The sequence below is a fragment of the Pituophis catenifer genome, unplaced genomic scaffold, assembly GCF_029215685.1.
Source record: "Pituophis catenifer annectens isolate HBS135680 unplaced genomic scaffold, rPitCat1.0.hap2 SCAF_14, whole genome shotgun sequence".
NCBI classification, from domain to species: Eukaryota; Metazoa; Chordata; class Lepidosauria; order Squamata; family Colubridae; genus Pituophis; species Pituophis catenifer.
Genome location: NW_027256894.1, coordinates 12,379,766 through 12,400,444, shown reverse-complemented (window position 1 = coordinate 12,400,444; position 20,679 = coordinate 12,379,766). Strand labels below are relative to the sequence as shown.

The window sequence follows — 20,679 nt, the reverse complement described above, 5'->3', positions numbered from 1 at the left end:
GGCTCAACCCATCCAAGACCGAGTGGCTGTGGTTTCCGACATCCTGATATAGTCAGTTGGTGCCATCACTGACTATTGGGGGCGAGTCGTTGGCCCCCATGGAGAGGGCTCGCAATTTGTGGGAATTAGTTGTTTAGCAGAATGATGGCATTCGGGGAAAAACTGTCCTTGTGTCTAGTTGTTCTGGTGTGCGGTGCTCTATAGTGTCATTTTGAGGGTAGGAGTTGAAACAATTTATGTCCAGGATGTGAGGGGTCTGTAGATATTTTCACAGCCCTCTGATGCCAAGGAAACATAAACGCAGGCATGTAAAATTCCCAGTTAGCTCCAGATGCTGCGTTCAAGCACACAAGAAGATGGTTGTTGATCTGAAAAGCGGACCGTTCACCTGCAGGAAAAATGCTTGGATGATGATGATGATGATGATGATAATGACGTATCTCTTTGTTTTTAGGTCCTGTAGCTGTAATCAGTGGAGAAGAGGATTCTGCCAGCCCTCTTCATCACATCAACCATGGCATTACCACACCTTCATCGTTGGACACTGGCCCAGACACGGTGGTGATCGGTATGACCCGGATTCCTGTCATTGAAAACCCACAATACTTCCGACAAGGCCACAACTGCCATAAACCAGACACATGTAAGTAATTTTTTACTTTCTTTTTATATGACAAGATAGAGATAGGAAAATAAAGAAAACCACGAGGAGAAAGAGATCTTACTGGAGAAGAAAGATAATAGCCTTTGTATGGTCCAGAAACCAGAAGAATTTTTTTTTTTTTTTTTGGTCCTAGAATTATAACATTCGTGGGTTTGTTATACAAAGTGACATGATCGATTCACTATCTAATAATCAATTCTTGTAGATGCATCGTTATCCTTGTAGAAGCTCCTCCAAAAAAAGAACATTACAAGGAAGGCTAACCTTTGATACAATCCTGAGTGTAGGTAATATAAGGACAGTGCAAGGCAAATTTAGTACGCGAAGCAGTAAGAGACCTCCAGGTTTACTGAATGAAATAAATAAATGAATAAAATCCTGCTAGGAAGCAAGAAATCTTTCTGTCTTCAAGGTCCCCATGTTTATAGTACCAGATATGTCCTATTAAACAGTATAAACCATCCAGTGGTCGTGACAAGTCCTTTTCCTTTGCGATACCTTTTACAAAATATGAGGAGATGAACCACTGGGCTGACTGAAATCAGAGTTGATTGTATAGGCTGCCAATTTACGATTTGAAATCCTTTGGGGAACATTTGGATTTTTGAAATACAGTCTGCCATAGGCAAAGATTCTGTTCTTCTTTTTTTTTTTAAAGACCTGAATGAGGAAAGATTCAGTATCCCTATTTCTAAAAATTGGCCTCCTTCTATTCTCAGGCGCCATATTTGATTTGGCTGCATTTTATTTCTCTTTAAAGGGAACTAAATCAGGTTTACCAAGCCTTTGCTTATGAAGAAAGCCAGCTGACTCCCGTTAACTGATTTTTTTTTTTTAAGCTCCAGTGGTTCAGTTCTCGCTCCTGCCTTGATTCTCGTAGGGCAAACTGCTTTTTATCGACAGCGAATCTCTTTACGTAAACTAAAGAACATCATGAGTGTTAACTCATCCTTTACAAGCTAATCAGGACTCCTCATTCCCACGACGATTTAAAACATCACAGCCCATATAATCGCCTTGCAGGTTTCCCAAAAAGGCGCTCCAAAACCAAACCATTGTAACCCAAACCACATGAAAAGAAAAAAAGGTCCATCTTTTCTTTCCCAACCATCTCATGTGCTTCATATCCATGTGCTTCCTGTTGTCTGTGTTTTCTGTGACTAATCATGATCGGGGCTAAAGCAATTTGTAATGGGGAAGCCTTTCGGATAGGATATGGGGGATTTTATGGGGGGGTGGGGGGTGTCTCCCAAGATTGAGAAATTCAAAGTTTTGTGCTTGCCTCTCTGTGAGATGTGGAAGACTGTCTGTTGGACAGCTGTTTATTATTATTATTATTATTTTAAAAAATTCTGCTCTGCCAGAGTTTCTAAAGTAAGGTTGAACATTATGCGCCTCTATTCAGAAGTAAATCAAATGGAATGTAATGGGATTTGCTGCCAGGTAAGTGCATGGTGGATTTCATACTGGGTGGATTTAATTGGCAGTCCAGAATTATAATCAGCACTGTGCTAAAGACTGATCCATTAGATCTTTCAAATGTCAATTAGCCATTATAAGAGGGTGATCCATTTGCCTCCGACGTGCATGTCTTCAATTTTCATCCTTTTCCCCAAGATGATGCCGTTTTGAACACCCCCCCTTTTATTTTTTTCTGAATTCACCTCATGAATCTTCCAACAATCTCTTTCTGAAGGGAAATATTTCACTACATTTATGCAGCCTAATGAAATGTGGCTGTAGGGTAATGTCCCTGAGAAGACCAGGGTGAGCAATTTAAACAAGAGGGAAAGTTTTGAACGAAAAGATGGTTGTAAAGTTTTGAATGAGTATTTAAGCTGGCACTGTTTAAACCATCATGAATAATAAGCTGCCATTTGGGTTCGGTTCGGGTTATCAATGAGGGGTCCATTTGGGGACTTAAGTTCTGAGGTTACTTGGAGTTGAGCACAGACGAGGGAGAAGAAAAATGTCACAGGTTAATCTGAAGCAAATGCATCAGTGGCAACAGTGGGCTTCCTGCAATTAATTGTACCAATCTTTAACTTTTATTATGGCATATTTGTGTTCAGTGTGTCTGCACACCAAGAAGATGGGGGTGGGGAGGAGGGAGGCAGGTTTTAGTTGGATATTGATGAAATCTGGGGAGAAACTATAGCTTTCCTTTCCTTTTTTTTGGAATTGGAACTTTCCCTCCTATCTATCTATTTATCTATCTATCTATCTATCTATCTATCTATCTATCTATCTATCTATCTATTTTTGTATTCTCAGAATGTTTTTTATGGAGTGTTTTCCACACCACTATGGCATTTTGGCATGTGGTAATCTATGGCATTTATCAAGGCCTACCAGCTCTCTTTGTGTCCAGCAGTGATGTTGATTGACCTAGTGGATTACTGTCATAGTATAAACTACTCTATAAACCCAATTAAAATTTCTGGAATCATTATTACTACAATTAGATTAGATTATTAGCAATCTAGTAAATTCTGGCAGGTGTGTGTGACTAAACCATTTCCTCAGGTTAAACTCTAAAGTCAAAGGACAATAAGCCATTAGAATTGTGAATTTCTTCAAAAATCCAATGATTCAACTTTAGGCTTCTTTGAGTCGGAACGGATCTTGTTTATACCAGCTTGAGCTGATGTTTTCAGCTCTTATCAGGTAGCTATATACACCTAAGTTGGGAAAAAAATAATGGCAGCTTTTCCTCTTGAATTCTCCAAACTATTCAAAATTTCCGCTACCAGTTCTCCAGAACCTGTTAGAACCTGCTGGATTTCACCCCTGTTCTCAACCTGGGGCCCATGGACCTCTGGGGAGTCCCAGTGTCATTACAGCAGATCCACAAAAGATTGAAGAAATGTTATAATTTAAATCTTGAGTTAAGTCTTGGTGGTCCGTGGTCCCAAAAGGTATTTAAAGGGGGGTTGTGGTGAAGAAATGTTTGAGAATTACTGCTCTAAAGTAGGAATTGTATCAATATGCATTCCCAGGTGAATATGTGTTTAAGGACGCCCTAACTGAATGCAAAAGTGGTCACAGTTTCATGCTTGCCAACACCTTACATCAGAATGGACATTTTCCAAGGAAACATGTGGCAACTGTAAGACCTGAGGAAAAGACCCATTTCCTTTACCAAGGCCACCACATGTGCAGTACATGCCCCCTACAAAACATATCAAGATCATGGCATAATGCATATCTCTAATTAGCAGGATTTTTTCCCCTATGGATTTGTCTTTCTATTGTCTATTGAAATCAATACTTCCATAAGATGCTCGTATGGGGAAACCTCAGCTACTGAACTAGCATTTCGATGCATATTTTAACTTATTAGTTGTATTCCTTTGATTGGGAGGCATAGATTCATTTGATGATTTCAAATATTTCAACCTTATTTTAAGTGGGGCTTTCTATACTGTATAGAATAGAACAGAACAGAATTTTTTATTGGCCAAGTGTGATTGGGCACACAAGGAATTTGTCTTTGGTGCATATGCTCTCAGTGTACATAAAAGAAAAGATATGTTCATCAAGAATCATAAGGTATAACACTTAATGATAGTCAAGGTTACTAATAAGTCATAGGGTAAATAAGCAATCAGGAAACAATATCAATATAAATTGTAAGGATACAAGCAACAAAGTTTCAGTCATACAGTCATAAGTGGAAGGAAATGGGTGGTAGGAACGATGAGAAGATTAATAGTAATGCAGACTTAGTGAATAGTTTGACAGTGTTGAAGGAATTATTTGTTTAGCAGAGTGATGGTGTTCAGGAAAAAACTGTCCTTGTGTCTAGTTGTTCTGGTGTGCAGTGCTCTATAGTGTTGTTTTGAAGGTAGGAGTTGAAACAATTTATGTCCAGGTTGCGAGGGGTCTGTAAATATTTTCACAGCCCTCTTTTTGACTCGTGCAGTATACAGGTCTCAATGGAAGGCAGGTTGGTAGCAATTGTTTTTTCTGCAGTTCTAATTATCCTCTGAAGTCTGTGTCTGTCTTGTTGGGTTGCAGAACTGAACCAGACAGTTATAGAGGTGCAGATGACAGACTCAATAATTCCTCTGTAGAACTGGATCAGCAGTTCCTTGGGCAGTTTGAGCTTCCTGAGTTGGCACAGAAAGAACATTCTTTGTTGTGCTTTTTTGATGACATTTTTGATGTTAGCTGTCCATTTTAGATCTTGCGATATCGTAGAACCTAGAAATTTGAAGGTCTCTACTGTTGATACTGTGTTGTCTAGTTTTGTCTGTATGTCCAGTTCAGAGCAATTGTTCCCCTTCCATCAGTTGCTTCTGGGTGAGAAAATTACCTGTTGTTGCTGCTTCCCTACCTCCTCGGCTACCTATGACAAGCTAAATGTTCAAGGACAGTACTTGATTACATCGATAATCATCACAAAGGATGCATTAATGCATAGCAAATGAAACATGTAACTGCATCGTAATACAGGTTGGTCCTGGAAGCCTTGGACTTTTTCCAAGGAGGCATCTGAAATGATGAAATTTGAAAAGGGACATGCGTATGTTTGTGCTGATGTTGTAATTGCCAAACAGCTTTATTACCAAGGTCACTAACCTGAAATAAATTCATTTTTTAAATATATATATTTAATATATATATATGTCACAGTGTCTTCTACGTGACAAAAAGGAGTGGCTTTGGCTAGAGCAACTCAAGCACTAACCAAAATTAACTAGGATAACTTGGAAAGAAATCTCATTGAGTTCAAGGACACTCAGTGCTGAGTTACATATGCTTCAGATTGCTGTCAAACTGAGTGACGGATTGCTGCTTAGGCAGCCTTGCAGGCTAGGTTGCTGTGTTTCCTGGTTAGCTAACTATGCTTGTTATTCAAGCAAGATATCTAGAACAGAAGGATGGGGTTATTTTTTTCCCCCTCTTCTCTGTCTCTAGGAATGTAATTTCCCTGGTGCTTAGCTTAGATGGGTGAGTTTTGGATCAGGTATATTTATTTATTTATTAAGCTTATATGCCGCCCTCTCTCCGGAAAGGACTCAGGGCGGCTCACAGCAATAAAAACAGATAAGTCAATATTGAATGTTAAAAACCATTAAAACTCCCCTTAAAAACCCCTTCAGTCCAGTCCGGCCTGGTGAAATAACCATGTCTTAAGGTCACGGCGGAAAGAGCGCAGGTCAGGGGCCACCCGGAGCTCCAGGGGGAGTTGATTCCATAAGGTAGGTGCGCCCACAGAGAAAGCCCGTTCCCTAGGAGTCGCCAGATGACATTACTTGGCCGACGGCACACCAAGGAGGCCCTCCCTGTGGGAACGTACCGGGCGATGGGGAGCTGTCGCTGGCCGCAGATGGTCCATCAGGTACCCTGGGTATATAGAGTATAGCACATAGTATGAATAGAAGATGGATCTTGACAGACCTGGAACACTGAGCCCCAGCTAAAAAAATGAAATTCAATGTAGAGAAAAGTAAAGTCTTACACTTAGGCAAGAAAAACCAAAAGCACCCAAGTAGACTGGGTGAAACCAGGCTTAACAGCAGTAACTGTGGGAGGGATCTTGGAGTCTTAGGGGACAACCAGTTAAATATGAGCCAACAGTGGCAGCCAAAAAAGCCAACACAATCCTAAATTGCATTAACACAATCAAGATCAAGTGAGGTACTAATATCATTCTATAAAGCCTTCGTAAGACCACACCTAGAATACTGCATCCAGTTTTGGTCACCACACCATAAAAAAAAAAGATTTTGAGATTCTAGAAAAAGTGCAGAAAATAGCAACCAGGATGATTAGGGGACTGGAGGCTAAAACATACGAAGAACGGTTGCAGGAACTGGGTATTGTAAATTCAAACAGTCAATGGTTGCAAGTACTCGGTATGGCTAATCTAGTGAAGAGAAGGACCAGCAGAGACATGATAGCAGTCTTCCAATACTTGAGGGGCTGCCACAGAGAGGAGCGGGTCAAGCTATTTTCCAAAGCACTCGAAGGCCAGACAAGGAATAATGGATGGAAACTGACCAAGGAGGGATTCAACCTAGAAATAAGGAGAAATTTTCTGATAGTGAGAACAATCAACCAATGGAACAGAAGTTGCCTTCAGAAGTTGTGGGAGCTTCATCACTGGACATTTTCAAGAAGAGCTTGAACTGCCATTTGTCAGAAATGGTGTAGGGTCTCCTGCTTGGGTGGGGGGCTTGGATTGGATGACCTACAAGGTCCCTTCCAACTCTGGTAATCTGTAAAGGTTTTAAACAAATACGTCCATCACATCCCAAATTTATCTAGCTATATCTCCATGGATTATAGCTGCCAACCATGTTTTGGTGGTCGTTCTCCCAGGCTTTCTACCTCATAATGCATATTGGGGAGAAGATGAGAGGACCAAATCTAGGATATTCTGCACTTAGTGCCTTAGTGTCTAAATTAAATTAAAGATTTCCTCCCCCAAGGTTCTTTCGGAATTGAGGTAGTGAAAATATGTGTAGGAAGCCCCAAAGCAGGGCTAAACATATGAACATGTGAATGTTTTTAAAATGTTATCTAATTTTAGGTTCTATTTAATTGGGCCAAACTATGTTATAATAATAATTTTAATTAGCAATTTTATAATGTTTGTGTATCTATATTTATCTTGACTGTACACCGCCTTGAGTCCTATGGGAGAAAGGCGGTATAGAAATATAAGAAAGAAAGAAAGAAAGAAAGAAAGAAAGAAAGAAAGAAAGAAAGAAAGAAAGAAAGAAAGAAAGAAAGAAAGAAAGAAAGAAGGCTCAGTCAGTTCCATAAGGGATTCCGATGACAGGTCCTCTCACTGTAGCATGTCACAATGACAGCTACAGTATTTACAGATGAAATCTTTCTATGTCTATTCAAACATACATCCAACTATTTTAAAAGAGAATTATCACCCCACCCAAGAATTGCCGTTTAATTATTAACCAGTTAGATCAATTTATATATCTATTATTTATTGAATTTGCCGCACAGTTTTCTTTTTATATATAGATACTTTATTCGTAGATATTTAATTATGTGTGTGCCTGTGTGTATTTTGGACTGCAGATCATTGTTGTTAAAATTTACAAAATATGTTTTATTCAGGGACAGGTTGTTCGTTGCAGACATTAACAATAAATGCAAGCTCGGTTATTTATCTGTTCATTCACAGCAGATACCTACCATTTCATCTGTATTGTACCATAAATATGCTATATTTATCCATATTTAACTTAATCATTTTATTGATCAAGATTCAACTATCCAGATTGTGTTTTGTCAGCAAGCTATTCAAAATAGATACCAGAAAACAGTGAAAGGTAAAGATATCTTTTTTAAAAAAAATATTATTTAGGCTGATAGAAGAGAAGAAGAGAAAGGGAAACTCTACTCCAAGTTGGGTTCAGCTTCTGGAAATTTCATACATCTGTCTATTTCCGTGATGGCAAACCTATCATGCCAGAGGTGGCACACAGAGCCCTCTCTGCTGGCACGTGTGACGTTGCCCCAGGTCAGATTTCCGTGGCATTTCTTTCGTGAGCTTCTGTTTCCCTGCAAACAATGAAACAGAAGCTCACGAAAGAAAAAGATCTTACCTCTTGCTGTACTGCTGGTGTTGGGATGCCCCACCTCCTGCTGGCCAGCTGGTCTTCGCGTCTCTGCTGCACATGCATGCATGTGCATGTGTGCAAGCATGTTCTGGCATGCATGCATTCGCGCCAGTGGTGAAATCCAATTTTTTTTACTACCGGTTCTGTGGGTGTGGCTTGGTGGACGTGGCTTGGTGGGTATAGCAGGGGAAGGATACTGCAAAATCTCCATTCCCGCCCCGCTCCAGGGGAAGGATACTGCAAAATCCCCATTCCCTCCCCACTCCTGGGGGAAGGATATTGCAAAATCTCCATTTCCACCCCACTCTGGGGCCAGCCAGAGGTGGTATTTGCTGGTTCTCTGAACTACTCAAAATTTCCGCTACCGGTTCTCCAGAATCTGTCAGAACCTGCTTGATTTCACCCCTGGTTCGCCCACGCATGTACCTTTCAGTTTGGGCATGCACACGCACACAGTTTGGACACTCAGTGTCTACAAGGTTCTCCATCACTGGTCTATTTTATTATATTTTCTTGGCAACAGTAGAGTAGTTTTCCACTTCTTCTGGGAGTTTTTTTGGTCAACTTTCCAATCTAGCTTTCATATTTCTTGGCAGCCTTCCATCCAAGTATGAACCTAGTTTAGTTCTTCTTTTTGAAGTCAAGGATGGCTAGGAAGATAAACGCTATTTTTCTCCCCCTTAGTTTCTCTTTCCTTTCATTCTTTCTTTGTCCCTGTTGCAACTTGGAATTGCTGCAACCATGCATACAGGGTGCCCAGGCGTTGGCAGGGAGGCACATAAATTCTCAAACAAATAAATCTAGTTAACTAGTTAACAGACAATCTTTCATTGGGTGAAGGACAGGCCAGGTAACAGGTAACTAAGCAAAAAAGAGGAGTAGTGAGAACTTTATATCCTTAATGCACTATTAATAGCACACTGGTGTGATACAGATTTTTGCCACTTTCTATACTAACAAACATCACTTATCACTTTGCGGGAGAAAGAGGAGGGGACACGATAGATCTTTATATGGAAATGCTTACTTCGGTTGAGTACAATGGCTGATACAATGCAGAAAATAACTTTTGGCTGCCTCCTATGGGTCGGCCATCTTGTACGCTAATGAACATTCTGTCAGGTTTCGAGGTCGTCTGAAATGCCTTATTGTTTTCCCTTGCAAGGAATAATCTGAGTTCCAATCTGGGTTGGTCGCCGGGACCACAGATTTAGTCTTCTGAGCTTTCAAACCGGGGTGGGCTTCAAAAATTTTAGCAAGCGGTTCTCTGCCCAGTTGCTAGGTGGGCGTGGCTATGGCAGGCATGGCCTCTTGCACCACAGCAGGGGGTGGGGGCAGGCATTTTTGCCTTCCCCAGGCTCTGGAGGCTTTCCTCAAGCCTCCAGGAGGGTGAAAACAGCCTCCCCAGGCTCCGGAGGCCCTCTGGAGGCCGGAAACAGGCCCATTTCTGGCCTTCCCGAACTTCCGGTTGGCTCATATTGTGCCCTCCCCGAGCCTCCGCACGCACCCTGCACTTACCTGCATCCAAAACAGGCCGCATGGGGACTTCTGGGAGGGGTGGGGCGAGGTGGGCATGGCCAGCCAGGAGTGGGATTTGGGGGTTCTCCGAACTGCACAGAATCTTAGCTAGAGGTTTTCCCAAACCCCTGCGAACCCCCAGCAGCCTACTTCTGTTTCAGACTCCTCTTGGAGCCCATCCTCAGGGAACTTCTCTTTACCAGAATGTGGGCTTTGGGCTATTCTATGTGTAGTATCTATGTGATGCTGGTTGCGTGTGGCTTTTTATTTGTTTGATTGGGATATTGATGGCTGGCTATTGAGTTGCTGGCTGTTGTTTCCTTGTGCTGCCAAGACCTCAGCTCCTAAGTACCTCATAAACTGGTGGTAAATCAGCACTCCTGTTGACTGACCAGAGACCCGTTTCCCAACCTGAGACTCTAAGCCCTTCTTCAAGGCAGTGCCAGTTTTTGGTTGACCCGATTCTGACTCCCCTCCTCCCAAATGTTGAATTTAATAACTGCAGGAGGGTTCTGAGTTATGTTTAGCTGTGTTTTGGGGGATTGCCAAGAAAGGATTGGGGACGTGATGGCTCAGTGGCTAAAATGCTGAGCTTGTTGATTGAAAGGTTGGCAGTTCAGCGCTTCGAATCCTGTTACTTGTCCCAGCTTCTGCCAACCTAGCAGTTCGAAAGCATGTACAAAATGCAAGTAGAAAAATAAGGACCACCTTTGGTGGGAAGGGAACAGCGTTCCATGCGCCTTTGGCATTGAGTCATGCCGGCCACATGACCACGGAGGCGTCTTCGGACAGCACTGGCTCTTCGGCTTTGAAACGGACATGCCCCCTAGAGTTGGGAACAACTAGCACACATGTGCGAGGGGAATCTTTATCTTTACTTTTACAAGAAAGGATGCAAAAGGATGTTTAAGGTGCAGGTTGGATTTGTTGGACAAAGTCAGCTCAAAAAGATTCAGTTATGAATCTTTTCAAAATCATATACAGGTAAACTTACAGCAGTTAATTTAGTGATCCTTCAAAGTTACAATGGCACTGAAAAAAAACTAACTTATGACTGTTTTTCACAGTTACTTTCCAGCATCTCAATAATCATGTGATCAAAAAATCCAGATGCTTGGCCACTAGTTCATATTGATGGCCGTTGCTGTATCCCAAGATCACATGATCAGCTTTTGCGACCTTCTGACAAGCAAAGGCAATGGGGAAGCCAGATTCACTTAACAACCAGATTACCAACATATCACCTGCAGTGTTTCACTTAACAACTGAGGCAAGAAAGGTCATCAAATGGGGGCAAAATTCACTTAACAAATGTATCACTTAACAACAGAAATTTTGGACTCAATTGTGGTCATAAGTCTATCTGTATACCAGGGATGAAATGCTCCCGGTTCGGACCGGATCGCCTGATCCAGTAGCGATGGCGGCGGGTGGTTGGGAGAACCGGTAGCAAAAAACGCCCCATGCCCAGCTTCCGATGAAAAAATGCTTTTAAAAGTAAAAAAAAAAAAAAGCCTCTGATGATCGCGTGGCTCAGCTGGGATCGTCAGAGGCTTTTCAAAGCATTTTTTTCTGCAATCTCTTGGCTGAAGAGGTGGTAAAAAAAATGCTTTGAAAAGTCTTTGATGATCCCAGCTGAGTTGCCTGATTGGCAGAGGCTTTTCAAAGCATTAGGAAAAAAATGCTTTGAAAAGTAAAAAAAAAAAAAAAAAAAGTTGGCCACGCCCACCCAGTCACATTACCCCACCACCACCAAGCCACGCCCACAGAACTGGTAGTAACTAATTTTACATTTCACCCCTGCTGTATACCCACAAATTCAAATCCAATCTATATGTATTTTATGGATCTATTTATTTGGTATCAGTCACCTATTTGGCTCTTAAAAATAATCAGCAAAATGATTGAAGCTTCTAGCTCCCAAATGTTTGCCACCCTATTTATCCATCATGGCAGGACAACCATTAGTGTTTTTTCAATTCCATACAGTGATCACTGGAAAGGCTGCAGGGCAGTTGCGAATATTTTTGTTTGGCTCTGTTTGATTTACCTATTTATTTTCTGGTGACAGAGATTGAGCCTGCTTTAAGGAGGGCAGAATGGGCTAATAGGAATCTGTCTCAGAGCCTCTGATTTTTTTTTTTTTCTAATATGTGCTGCATACCAAATAGAATTTGCATTGCCGGCTTCTCTCAAGGCCAAACGGAAATGCTGGATGAATGCGGGACCTCATCTAAAGTAGCTCAAAACGACAAACACTGCTCCCAAACTTCACAGAACTTTGCTCAGAAAACACAGGGACATCCATCACCTTAGAAAAGGAAGATTACAGTTTTCGAAACATGAATTATGTATGTGATTTGATTCATGGAAGAAAAATAAATGGAATGATGTATCAGGGACTCAAGGAAGTGTACCACTGGACTTAAAAAAACCAAACCAAGAATCTTTCTTTCATGCAATTTCATAAAAAACTCCGAAAAAAAGTGAAGCAAAGTTCTTAAAGAGAATTTAGATGGTTCATCTGCTTAATCAATGTTATATGTACCAAAACGAATTGAATTGAATTGAGTAGAGTTGAGTAGAGTAGAATAGAGTAGGGTAGGGTAGGGTAGGGTAGGGTAGGGTAGGGTAGGGTAGGGTACGATAGGGTAGGGTTGGGAAGGGTAGGTAGGGTAGGACAGAACAGGACAGGACAGGACAGCTTTATTTGGCCAAGTGTGGTTAGACACACACTGAATTTGTCTCCGGTACAGAGACAAATTCTGTTACTTGCGGGCTGCACAGTCCCTACTGAAGGCAGCAGTACATTCCAAGGTAAAAATTAAAGTTAATGTGGAAAAGAGTTCTTCTAGATCAGATCAAGAATTTATCTTTGAATGATGAAGTCCCATTAAGACTCATCATTATCACTGATGAGATTCGAACAGCTAAATGGCTACATTTCATTAGTATGTTTTTGTGTCCTTTTCAATAAGGGTGATTGTCTATGGAGATTCTTAGTCATCCAGGTCATGGTTGTCCCAAAGGTGCTTTTTCCAAAGGCAATTGGACTTTCTTGATTTTGCTGGAAAATGTTTTGCTTTGTTGTGGTCCGCCAGCAGCCTGCAGAGCTGGCAGCAGAGTTGGACAGTGAGGAGGCTGGGGAGGACCATGGGCCAGTCCTGGAATCTGGGGAAGGCTCAGACAAGGGCTCTGCGTCGGAGGCAGAGAAAGGGCCATCTGGGAGGTACGTGCTGCCTCTGGAGCCTCCCAAGTTGGACCTCAGTGAGGCAAAATAATAGGGGGAGCCTGCTCCCAGTGCACGCATGCGCAAAGCTGCCAGAAGGCAAGAACAGCTAAAACAAAAGGGACAACTCGGGAGTAGGGCTGGGAGATCCTAACCCTCCCATAAGATTTAAAAGAGGAGCAAAGGCATATGGGCCCTTTGCAGGAAGCAACGTTTGTTCATTCGGTTCAGCTTAAAGCCTGAAGTTCTGTTTGATTCTGGACTCCCTGTGACTTTGCCAATTAGGTCTTTGGCATCCTGTCAAGGGAGATAAAGGTGGGTGATTATCCCAAAAGACTTCTCCCGAAGGACTCTTTATAACTAATTGTGACTCCTCTGTGAATGAACAGAATTCACAGCTGTTGGCAATAAAAGAGGTTTTTGGGACTACTCGTGTGTTTTACTGATTCAGGAAGCCTAGATCAGAATATGCTTCTCATCCAAGAACTTCTTCAGAAAGGCAACTCGACTTTCTTAGTCTTGCTTGAAGATGTTTTGCTTCTCAAACAAGAAGCGTCTTCACTTCTGAAGAAACTTCTTGGATGAGAAGCGAAACGTCTTCAAGCAAAACCAAGATAGTCCAATTGCTTTTTGAAAAAGCACTTTTGGGACAACAGTGAGTAAGGGTGAAAATGGGAGCACTTTGTTTCTTAAGCCCAGTTCCTCCTAGACTCCACCTTTAGTCTCCAAAGCTACAAAATACATCAAAGCATTTTGGCCCTGCCATTTTTCAGGGTCAAATGATGGTCTTCAGGATCTCCAACCTCAACCAATAAGAACCTAGTCAACCCTGATCTATTTCTTTATGATAGCTATTTTCACCAGCAATCCTGTATGGCAACATTAGGAGTACAGTAGTGGCCAAAATTGTGGAAACCTTTTGGGAAAAGTGTATTTTCTCTAACTAGCTAATAACACCACTTTTTTTGGAGTAGTACCATAAAATTATATATCAATGGAAAGATAATTTAATCAAGAATGCAATGCAATGACTTTTATGAAGGATTTGCTATTAGAATAGCAGTTACAGTATAAAGAAGAAAAGTGAAACACGTAGAAAAAAACGAGATATACAAAAATCATCATAGAAAAAACAAGATATACAAACATTATCACCATGTCAGTTAATCCTTCGTTGGGTAACCTTTAGCATGAATTACAACGTCTTCCCATGGAGTGAAGAAAGTCTTTTAGTTCTGCAGTTGTTCTAATGTGAAACCAAGATTGAATGATTGCTTCTATTAACTGGGTATTATTGCTGGGTCGCTTCTGACTAAGAAGTTTCTTTAGTCGGCTCCCTAGATTTTCAATTGGGTTAAGGTCTGGGCTATTTCCAGGCCATTCCAGCAGTGGAATAGGATTATCTTGAAAGTGGTGTTATTAGACATCAAACCTTAAAAATACACTTTTCCCAAAAGGTTTCCACAATTTTGGCCACTACTGTAGATATGGCTGTGGGACCTCACCCACACAAACCAGTGACAGCTCTTCTTACTACAGTGGGGAGCCTATTGTTTAATATCAGCTACTGCATCCTATTGAAGAATGAGGTTAAGATTCTTAGCTTGTATATGTTTCTGAGTGTCAGTGACTCACAAAGCATGGTGTGTGGCTGCCTCCTTTGTTGTCTTTCAACCCTTAGCAACAATGCAAGGTTCACTATATATGGGTGGAGCTGACATCCACCCAAAGAGCCATTTTCATTATCTCATTTATTCCATGTTGCCCTGGTGTAATTGCATATTCCATGTTAGTAATTATACATATTCACACTAATTGAGTAATTAAATATAATTGCAGAAAACTGTAAATACACAGGCTAATCCACTCCCTCTTTAAAGTACTTCAGAGGAAAAGAAAATATCCACAAAATAATTTGTTGGGAAATGCATTGGTGGATGATTCGGGATGGACAAATGAATGTATTCCCTTCCTGTGTTTTGCTCCTTAAATATTTTCCTCAATCCAGTTTATCAAGTTTCTTCATTGATCTTCCAATTTAAAAAAAATAAGTCTTGAATCTCTTTGTACTGAAATCTCCCTATTGTACCCATTTCTGCAAGCCACTTTTGTTAACGCAAACAGTTTGATTGGGACACAGTATTTGAGTGGGGAAATGCATTACAACTTTAACAAAACATGCAATGAAAAGGGTGGTTATTTTTTAATATGTGTATTTCTCTGGGAGTACCACACCGTCTTATCTGTCTCTTGAGAAACCTATATGCGGGTGAAAAAGCAACAGTGGGAACTGGACACGGAACCACTGATTGGTTCAAAATTGGGAAAGGCATCCGGCAAGGCTGTATGCTGTCACCCCGCCTATTTAACTTATATGCAGAGCACATCATGAGAAAGGCAGGGCTAGATGAATCAAAAGTTGGAATTAAGATTGCCGGGAGAAATATCAACAACCTCTGATATGCAGATGATACCACTCTAATGGCAGAAAGTGAAGAGGAACTAAAGAGCCTCTTGATGTGGGTAAAGAAGGAGAGTGGCTTGAAACTCAACATTAAGAAAACTAAAATCATGGCATCCAGCCCTCTCAATTCCTGGCAAATAGATGGGAGAAAAAAATGGAGGTAGTGATAGATTTTATTTTCCTGGGCTCCAAGATCACCGCAGATGGGGACTGCAGCCAAGAAATTAAAAGACGCTTGCTCCTGGGGGGGAAAGCTATGGCAAATCTAGACAGCATACTAAAAAGCAGAGACATCACCCTGCCAACAAAAGTGTGTAGAGTCAAGGCTGTGGTTTTCCCAGTTGCAATGGATGGCTGTGAAAGCTGGACCATAAGGAAGGCTGAGCGCCAAAGAATTGAGGCCTTTGAACTATGGGGCTGGAGAAGACTCCTGTGAGTCCCTTGGACTGCAAGGCGATCCAACCAGCCAGTCCTAGAGGAGATCATGTGCATCTGATGAAATGGTAGTTGACATGGACGCCGTAGTTCCCTATATGCCGAAATGAGGCGATGGGAAAAGAGGAAGTGTATCCTTAAAGTACCTGTAGAAATAACCCATGTTGTAACATTGAGGTTTAAAGGAATAGAAAACTGCCCCTGTTGCAAGGACAGTATGGACAGATCTCGAAAGTCACACGGCTTGTGGTTTTAAGGTGTAAAAGACAAAGGTGAATAATGGGAGGTTGCCAGTTGACCTCAAGCCATCCCTTTTGACTGCTTGTCCGATTGACCCTCATTGCAATGTGATGTAAGAGCCTACAGCAGTGTTTCTCAATCTTGGAAGCTTGAAGAAGGGTGGACTTCAATTCCCAGAATCCCCCAGCCAGCGCTGCTGGCTGGGGGATTCTGGGAGTTGAAGTCCACCCATCTTCAAGCTTCCAAGGTTGAGAAACACTGGCCTACAGCAAAGGCTTCATGCTTTAAATTCTAATAAACCTCTGGATTCTAAAGTGAGATATGTTGTGGTGTGCTGACTGTTCAATTATTATTAAGTGCAGCTATGCTCAATATTCAGGTTTCCCCCCTGACATTTTACCTTTCCTTCCCTTCCCCTCCCTTCCCTTCGAAAAATTCTCCTATGGAATACCGAGATTATCCAAAAGATAAATGCATTATGATTGTTTTACCTAGATTATCTGAGAGATCTAGATCAAGATGAATCACTTCACACTTGGGACCAATTAATCCTCATATATTTTCACCCTCTCTTTTTTTCCCCCGTCTTTGTTAGAATTACACCTACATTATTTTGTCTTTGTTTATTGGTGAATCATTGGTGGTTTTCTTTAGGGAAAGTGTAATTCTAAGAAGGAATTTTATGAACAACGGTTCATAAAACATGTTTATGAACACAGCACCTCTAACTGTGTTTGGGGAATAAAGATGGAGGAAGTGATGGTAAATAAAGTGGATTAGAATGAGTAAACATTTCTAAGATAGGCAGGAGCCGATGTATATTTCTGGGCTATAGAAGTTTAGAACTTTTGCCTCTTTCTCTGCTTCTTCTGCTATTTCTTTTTTACTTTTCTCTTTCCCTCATAAATGGTTTTTTTAAATAACATTATGGTCAGGCATGCTAACTTGAAGATTTCTCTTCTGTAAGTCCCAGTTTCCTACTTTAATGGCAGTTGCTCCAGATTCCCAGAACGGAAAGATTGGTGTGAAAATGTTTTTCAGAAGGCACTAATCGGTGTCAGAGTCAGGCCGTAAAAGCTGTTTGAGTTTTGTTAGTAGGTAAGTATTGTGGAAGATTGCTTTATCCAAGGTCTTCCTGCTTGAAAAGCGAAGGAAAACATGGAGGTGGTGGAGATTAGTGGGGGTGGGGGAGTGGGCACAGAGAAAAAAAATCCTCCTATGCAAGATTAATAAAGAAATTACTACCATCCTACATTATGAATTGGATGAATTTTTAATACTCAAGAATGAGGTTGATTTATAATGTACCAGTCCTTGCCTCCGGAACCCATTGCAAGTTAATAAATAAATGACAGTTGCCTTGTATTAAAAGTATCAGTCATCCTACATCACTGCCATGTAATTTATGGGCGATTGTGAAGAGCTGGATGGAACGTCCCTACAGAGAGCAGAACTGTTACCTGAGTGAGAGGAAAACAAGAGGAATATAATTTTACCAATAAAGGAGAATATTTGTAGCTCAGGGTTGAAATGATGGGGCCTTGGTGCTCTCTGAGCTTGGTTGCTTACTTGCAGATGTTTTCTTACCCAAACTAAGTGACATCATCAGGGCTGGTCAGAATATAATTTTGTGTGCTGGTCAGAATATAAATATTCTATCTATCTATCTATCTATCTATCTATCTATCTATCTATCTATCTATCTATCTATCTATCTATCTATCTACCTACCTACCTACCTACCTACCTACCTACCTACCTACCTATCTATCTATCAAGGGATGCGGTAGTTCAGTGGTTCACTGAGTTTGTCGATCGAAAGGTTGGCAGTTCAGCGGTTCGAATACCTAGTGCTACCTAACAGGGTGAGCTCCCGTTCCTCGTCCCAGCTTCTGCCAACCTAGCAGTAAACAACGCAAGGAGAAAAATAGGGACCATCTTTGGTGGGAAGGTAACAGTGTTCCGTGCACCTTTGGCGTTTAGTCATGCCGGCCACATGACCACGGAGACGTTTTCGGACAGCGCTGGCTCTTCAGCTTTGAGACGGAGATGGGCACCGCCCCCTAGAGTCAGGAACGACTAGCATATATGTGCGAGGGGAATCTTTACTTTTACCTATACCTATACCTATACCAGGGGCAGGTTTCAAAACCCGTTGCTACTGGTTCACTTGTGGGTGCACTCGCACGTGAAACACTTCTGCGCTTGTGCAACATTTCTGCACTTGTGCAGAAGCTTCTGCACATGCGCAGAAGTGTCTGGGTGGGTGGGCGGAGCCTCCTGCCACCGCCACTACCAGTTTACCCAATCCAGGATGAACCAGTAGCAACCCACCACTGACCTATACCTATACTTATACCTATACCTTTACCTACATATACCTACATATGTATATGCATATGCATATGCATATGCATATGCATATGCATATACGCTGCTCAAAAAAATAAAGGGAACACAAGCAGAAGACATCCGAGATCTGAATGAATGAAATAGCCTTATTAAATACTTTGTTCGTTACATACAGTAGTTGTGTGTTCCCTTTAGTTGTTTGAGCAGTGTATAAACTACTGTATGTAAAGAACAAAGTATTTAATAAGGCTATTTCATTCATTCAGATCTCGGATGTCTTCTGCTTGTGTTCCCTTTATTTTTTGAGCAGTATACACATACACATACACATACACATACACATACACATACACATACACATACACATACACATCTTAAGGCCAGATGAAGGCTGAAATTTAAAGGCTGATATGCAAGATTCTTCAAAGAAGATCCTATGTTATTAATAATTGTAGGGCATGGCTACCTCAACTGTTATTTGCCTGCAATTCCTTGAAGCAAAAGTGGGAGGTAATTCTTTGTCTCAGTGTCTCATGGATTTTCCACTGATTAATGGAAAATTGGACTAGCTCTTTGAACTTATCCAGCAGAACTTTTAAATCTGTGTCTGGTGTTCACTGGCAGGTATGTAGGGTGGGTGGGTGGTGAGGTGATAACATTTTTCTTCTTTTTTTTTTTTTTTTAATTTGATTTATATGCCGCCCTTCTCCGGAGACTCAGGGTGGCTTACAATGCGTTAAGCAATAGCCTTCATCCTTTTGTATATTTATACAAAGTCAGCTTATTGCCCTCACAAACTGGGTCCTCAATTTACCTACTTTAGAAAGGATGGAAGGCTGAGTCAACCTTGAGCCTGGGGAGATTCGAACTTGCAGTAATTGCAGACAGCTGGTCTTAAATTACAGAGCTCTGTCTGTTGAGCTATCCAGGCTCCTTGATATCCTGGTATCATTACATGCTTGATGCAATGATACCAGGAATCTGTTATTTATGATACAGCCTGGCCTTACATAGAGTGATAGTTTGGACCTACAACCTCAGCCTTTCACATTGGCCTGTTTATGAATCTGACAACTGCCTTGCTATCTTACAACCACAATAAATTGATTCAGGAATCATGTAGCCTTATCAAATTTGGGCAAACTCCAGGCATGAGGACTTAAATTCCCAGGATTCTCAGCAAAAACTACGCTAGTTGAAGAATTTTGAGAGTTGAGTACCATATATTTGGAAACATTACTCCATCAATGGATGGAGCAGAAGCTCCTTAGATAATTATTTGCATTTTACTCCCTTTTTATTTCCTTGAGTGGCTGGGAAATGCCAGTCCTGGAGGCCATCTTTCTCTTTGGATCTTCAAGGCTGCCCCATTTAGTGCATATGTGCACATAGCGCCTATGTGACTCAAGTTGAGACCATCAAGTTATTGGACAAGGTAGATATTGTGAATTTTACATTTTATCTTAGTTTATGGGGATAATTAATTTGTGGCATCCATATTTTTGTGAACAATCTTCTCAATAGATTTGTGTCTTAGGAATAACACAAAGGCTTATATCTCAGTAACAACAATACTGGTCTAACACATCGCTCTCCAATGTCAAAGACTAATAATGATCCTCTCTAGCTATGTCTCCGCTGAGGGCAAATATAAACTCCAGCAATGGAATAAAGTTGTTTGAGGAGATATGGATACATCCGGGGGGGAGGGGGAGAGAGTATTAATGTGCTACTCCATCATTTTATGTTTTTGGATGTATCATTGGCAAAAGAATTATTCACACTCTTTGATCGTGTTTTTCCTCCTGCCTTCATTTGGTCATTGAAAATTGTGCGCCATTCCGAGCAACTATGTGTGTAGTGTTACACCCGAGGTGTTAATTTGATTTAGTAATTTAAGTTATTAATTAAAGCTGTCAAAACTATTGTCAGCTGTTTCTGTATAATCTGCTACTGTATGAGTCACAGTGGTATTTGATAGTTTTGGAATCGAGGATAAAAATTTTTTTCCCCTTCCTCAGAAAGGATTGTCTAAATCAGTGGTTCTCAACCTGTGGGTGGGGCCCCTTTGGGGGTCAAATGACCCTTTCACAAGGGTCGCCTAAGACCATCCGAAAACACATATTTTCAATGGTTTTAGGAATAATTTTATGGTTTGGGGTCACCACAACATGAGGAA

The 20,679-nt window shown here is 41.2% G+C and overlaps 1 protein-coding gene across 2 annotated transcripts in view; it reads left to right on the top strand.

Annotated features, from left to right (window-relative positions):
• Positions 1-20,679, top strand: part of NTRK3 (neurotrophic receptor tyrosine kinase 3) — a 460,742-nt gene that overhangs the window by 287,827 nt on the left and 152,236 nt on the right. For both annotated transcript variants that reach the window (XM_070953879.1, XM_070953880.1), the window contains one exon: positions 455-643. In XM_070953879.1, the coding sequence (XP_070809980.1) occupies positions 455-643 (189 nt within the window). The remainder of the gene's footprint in view (positions 1-454; positions 644-20,679) is intronic.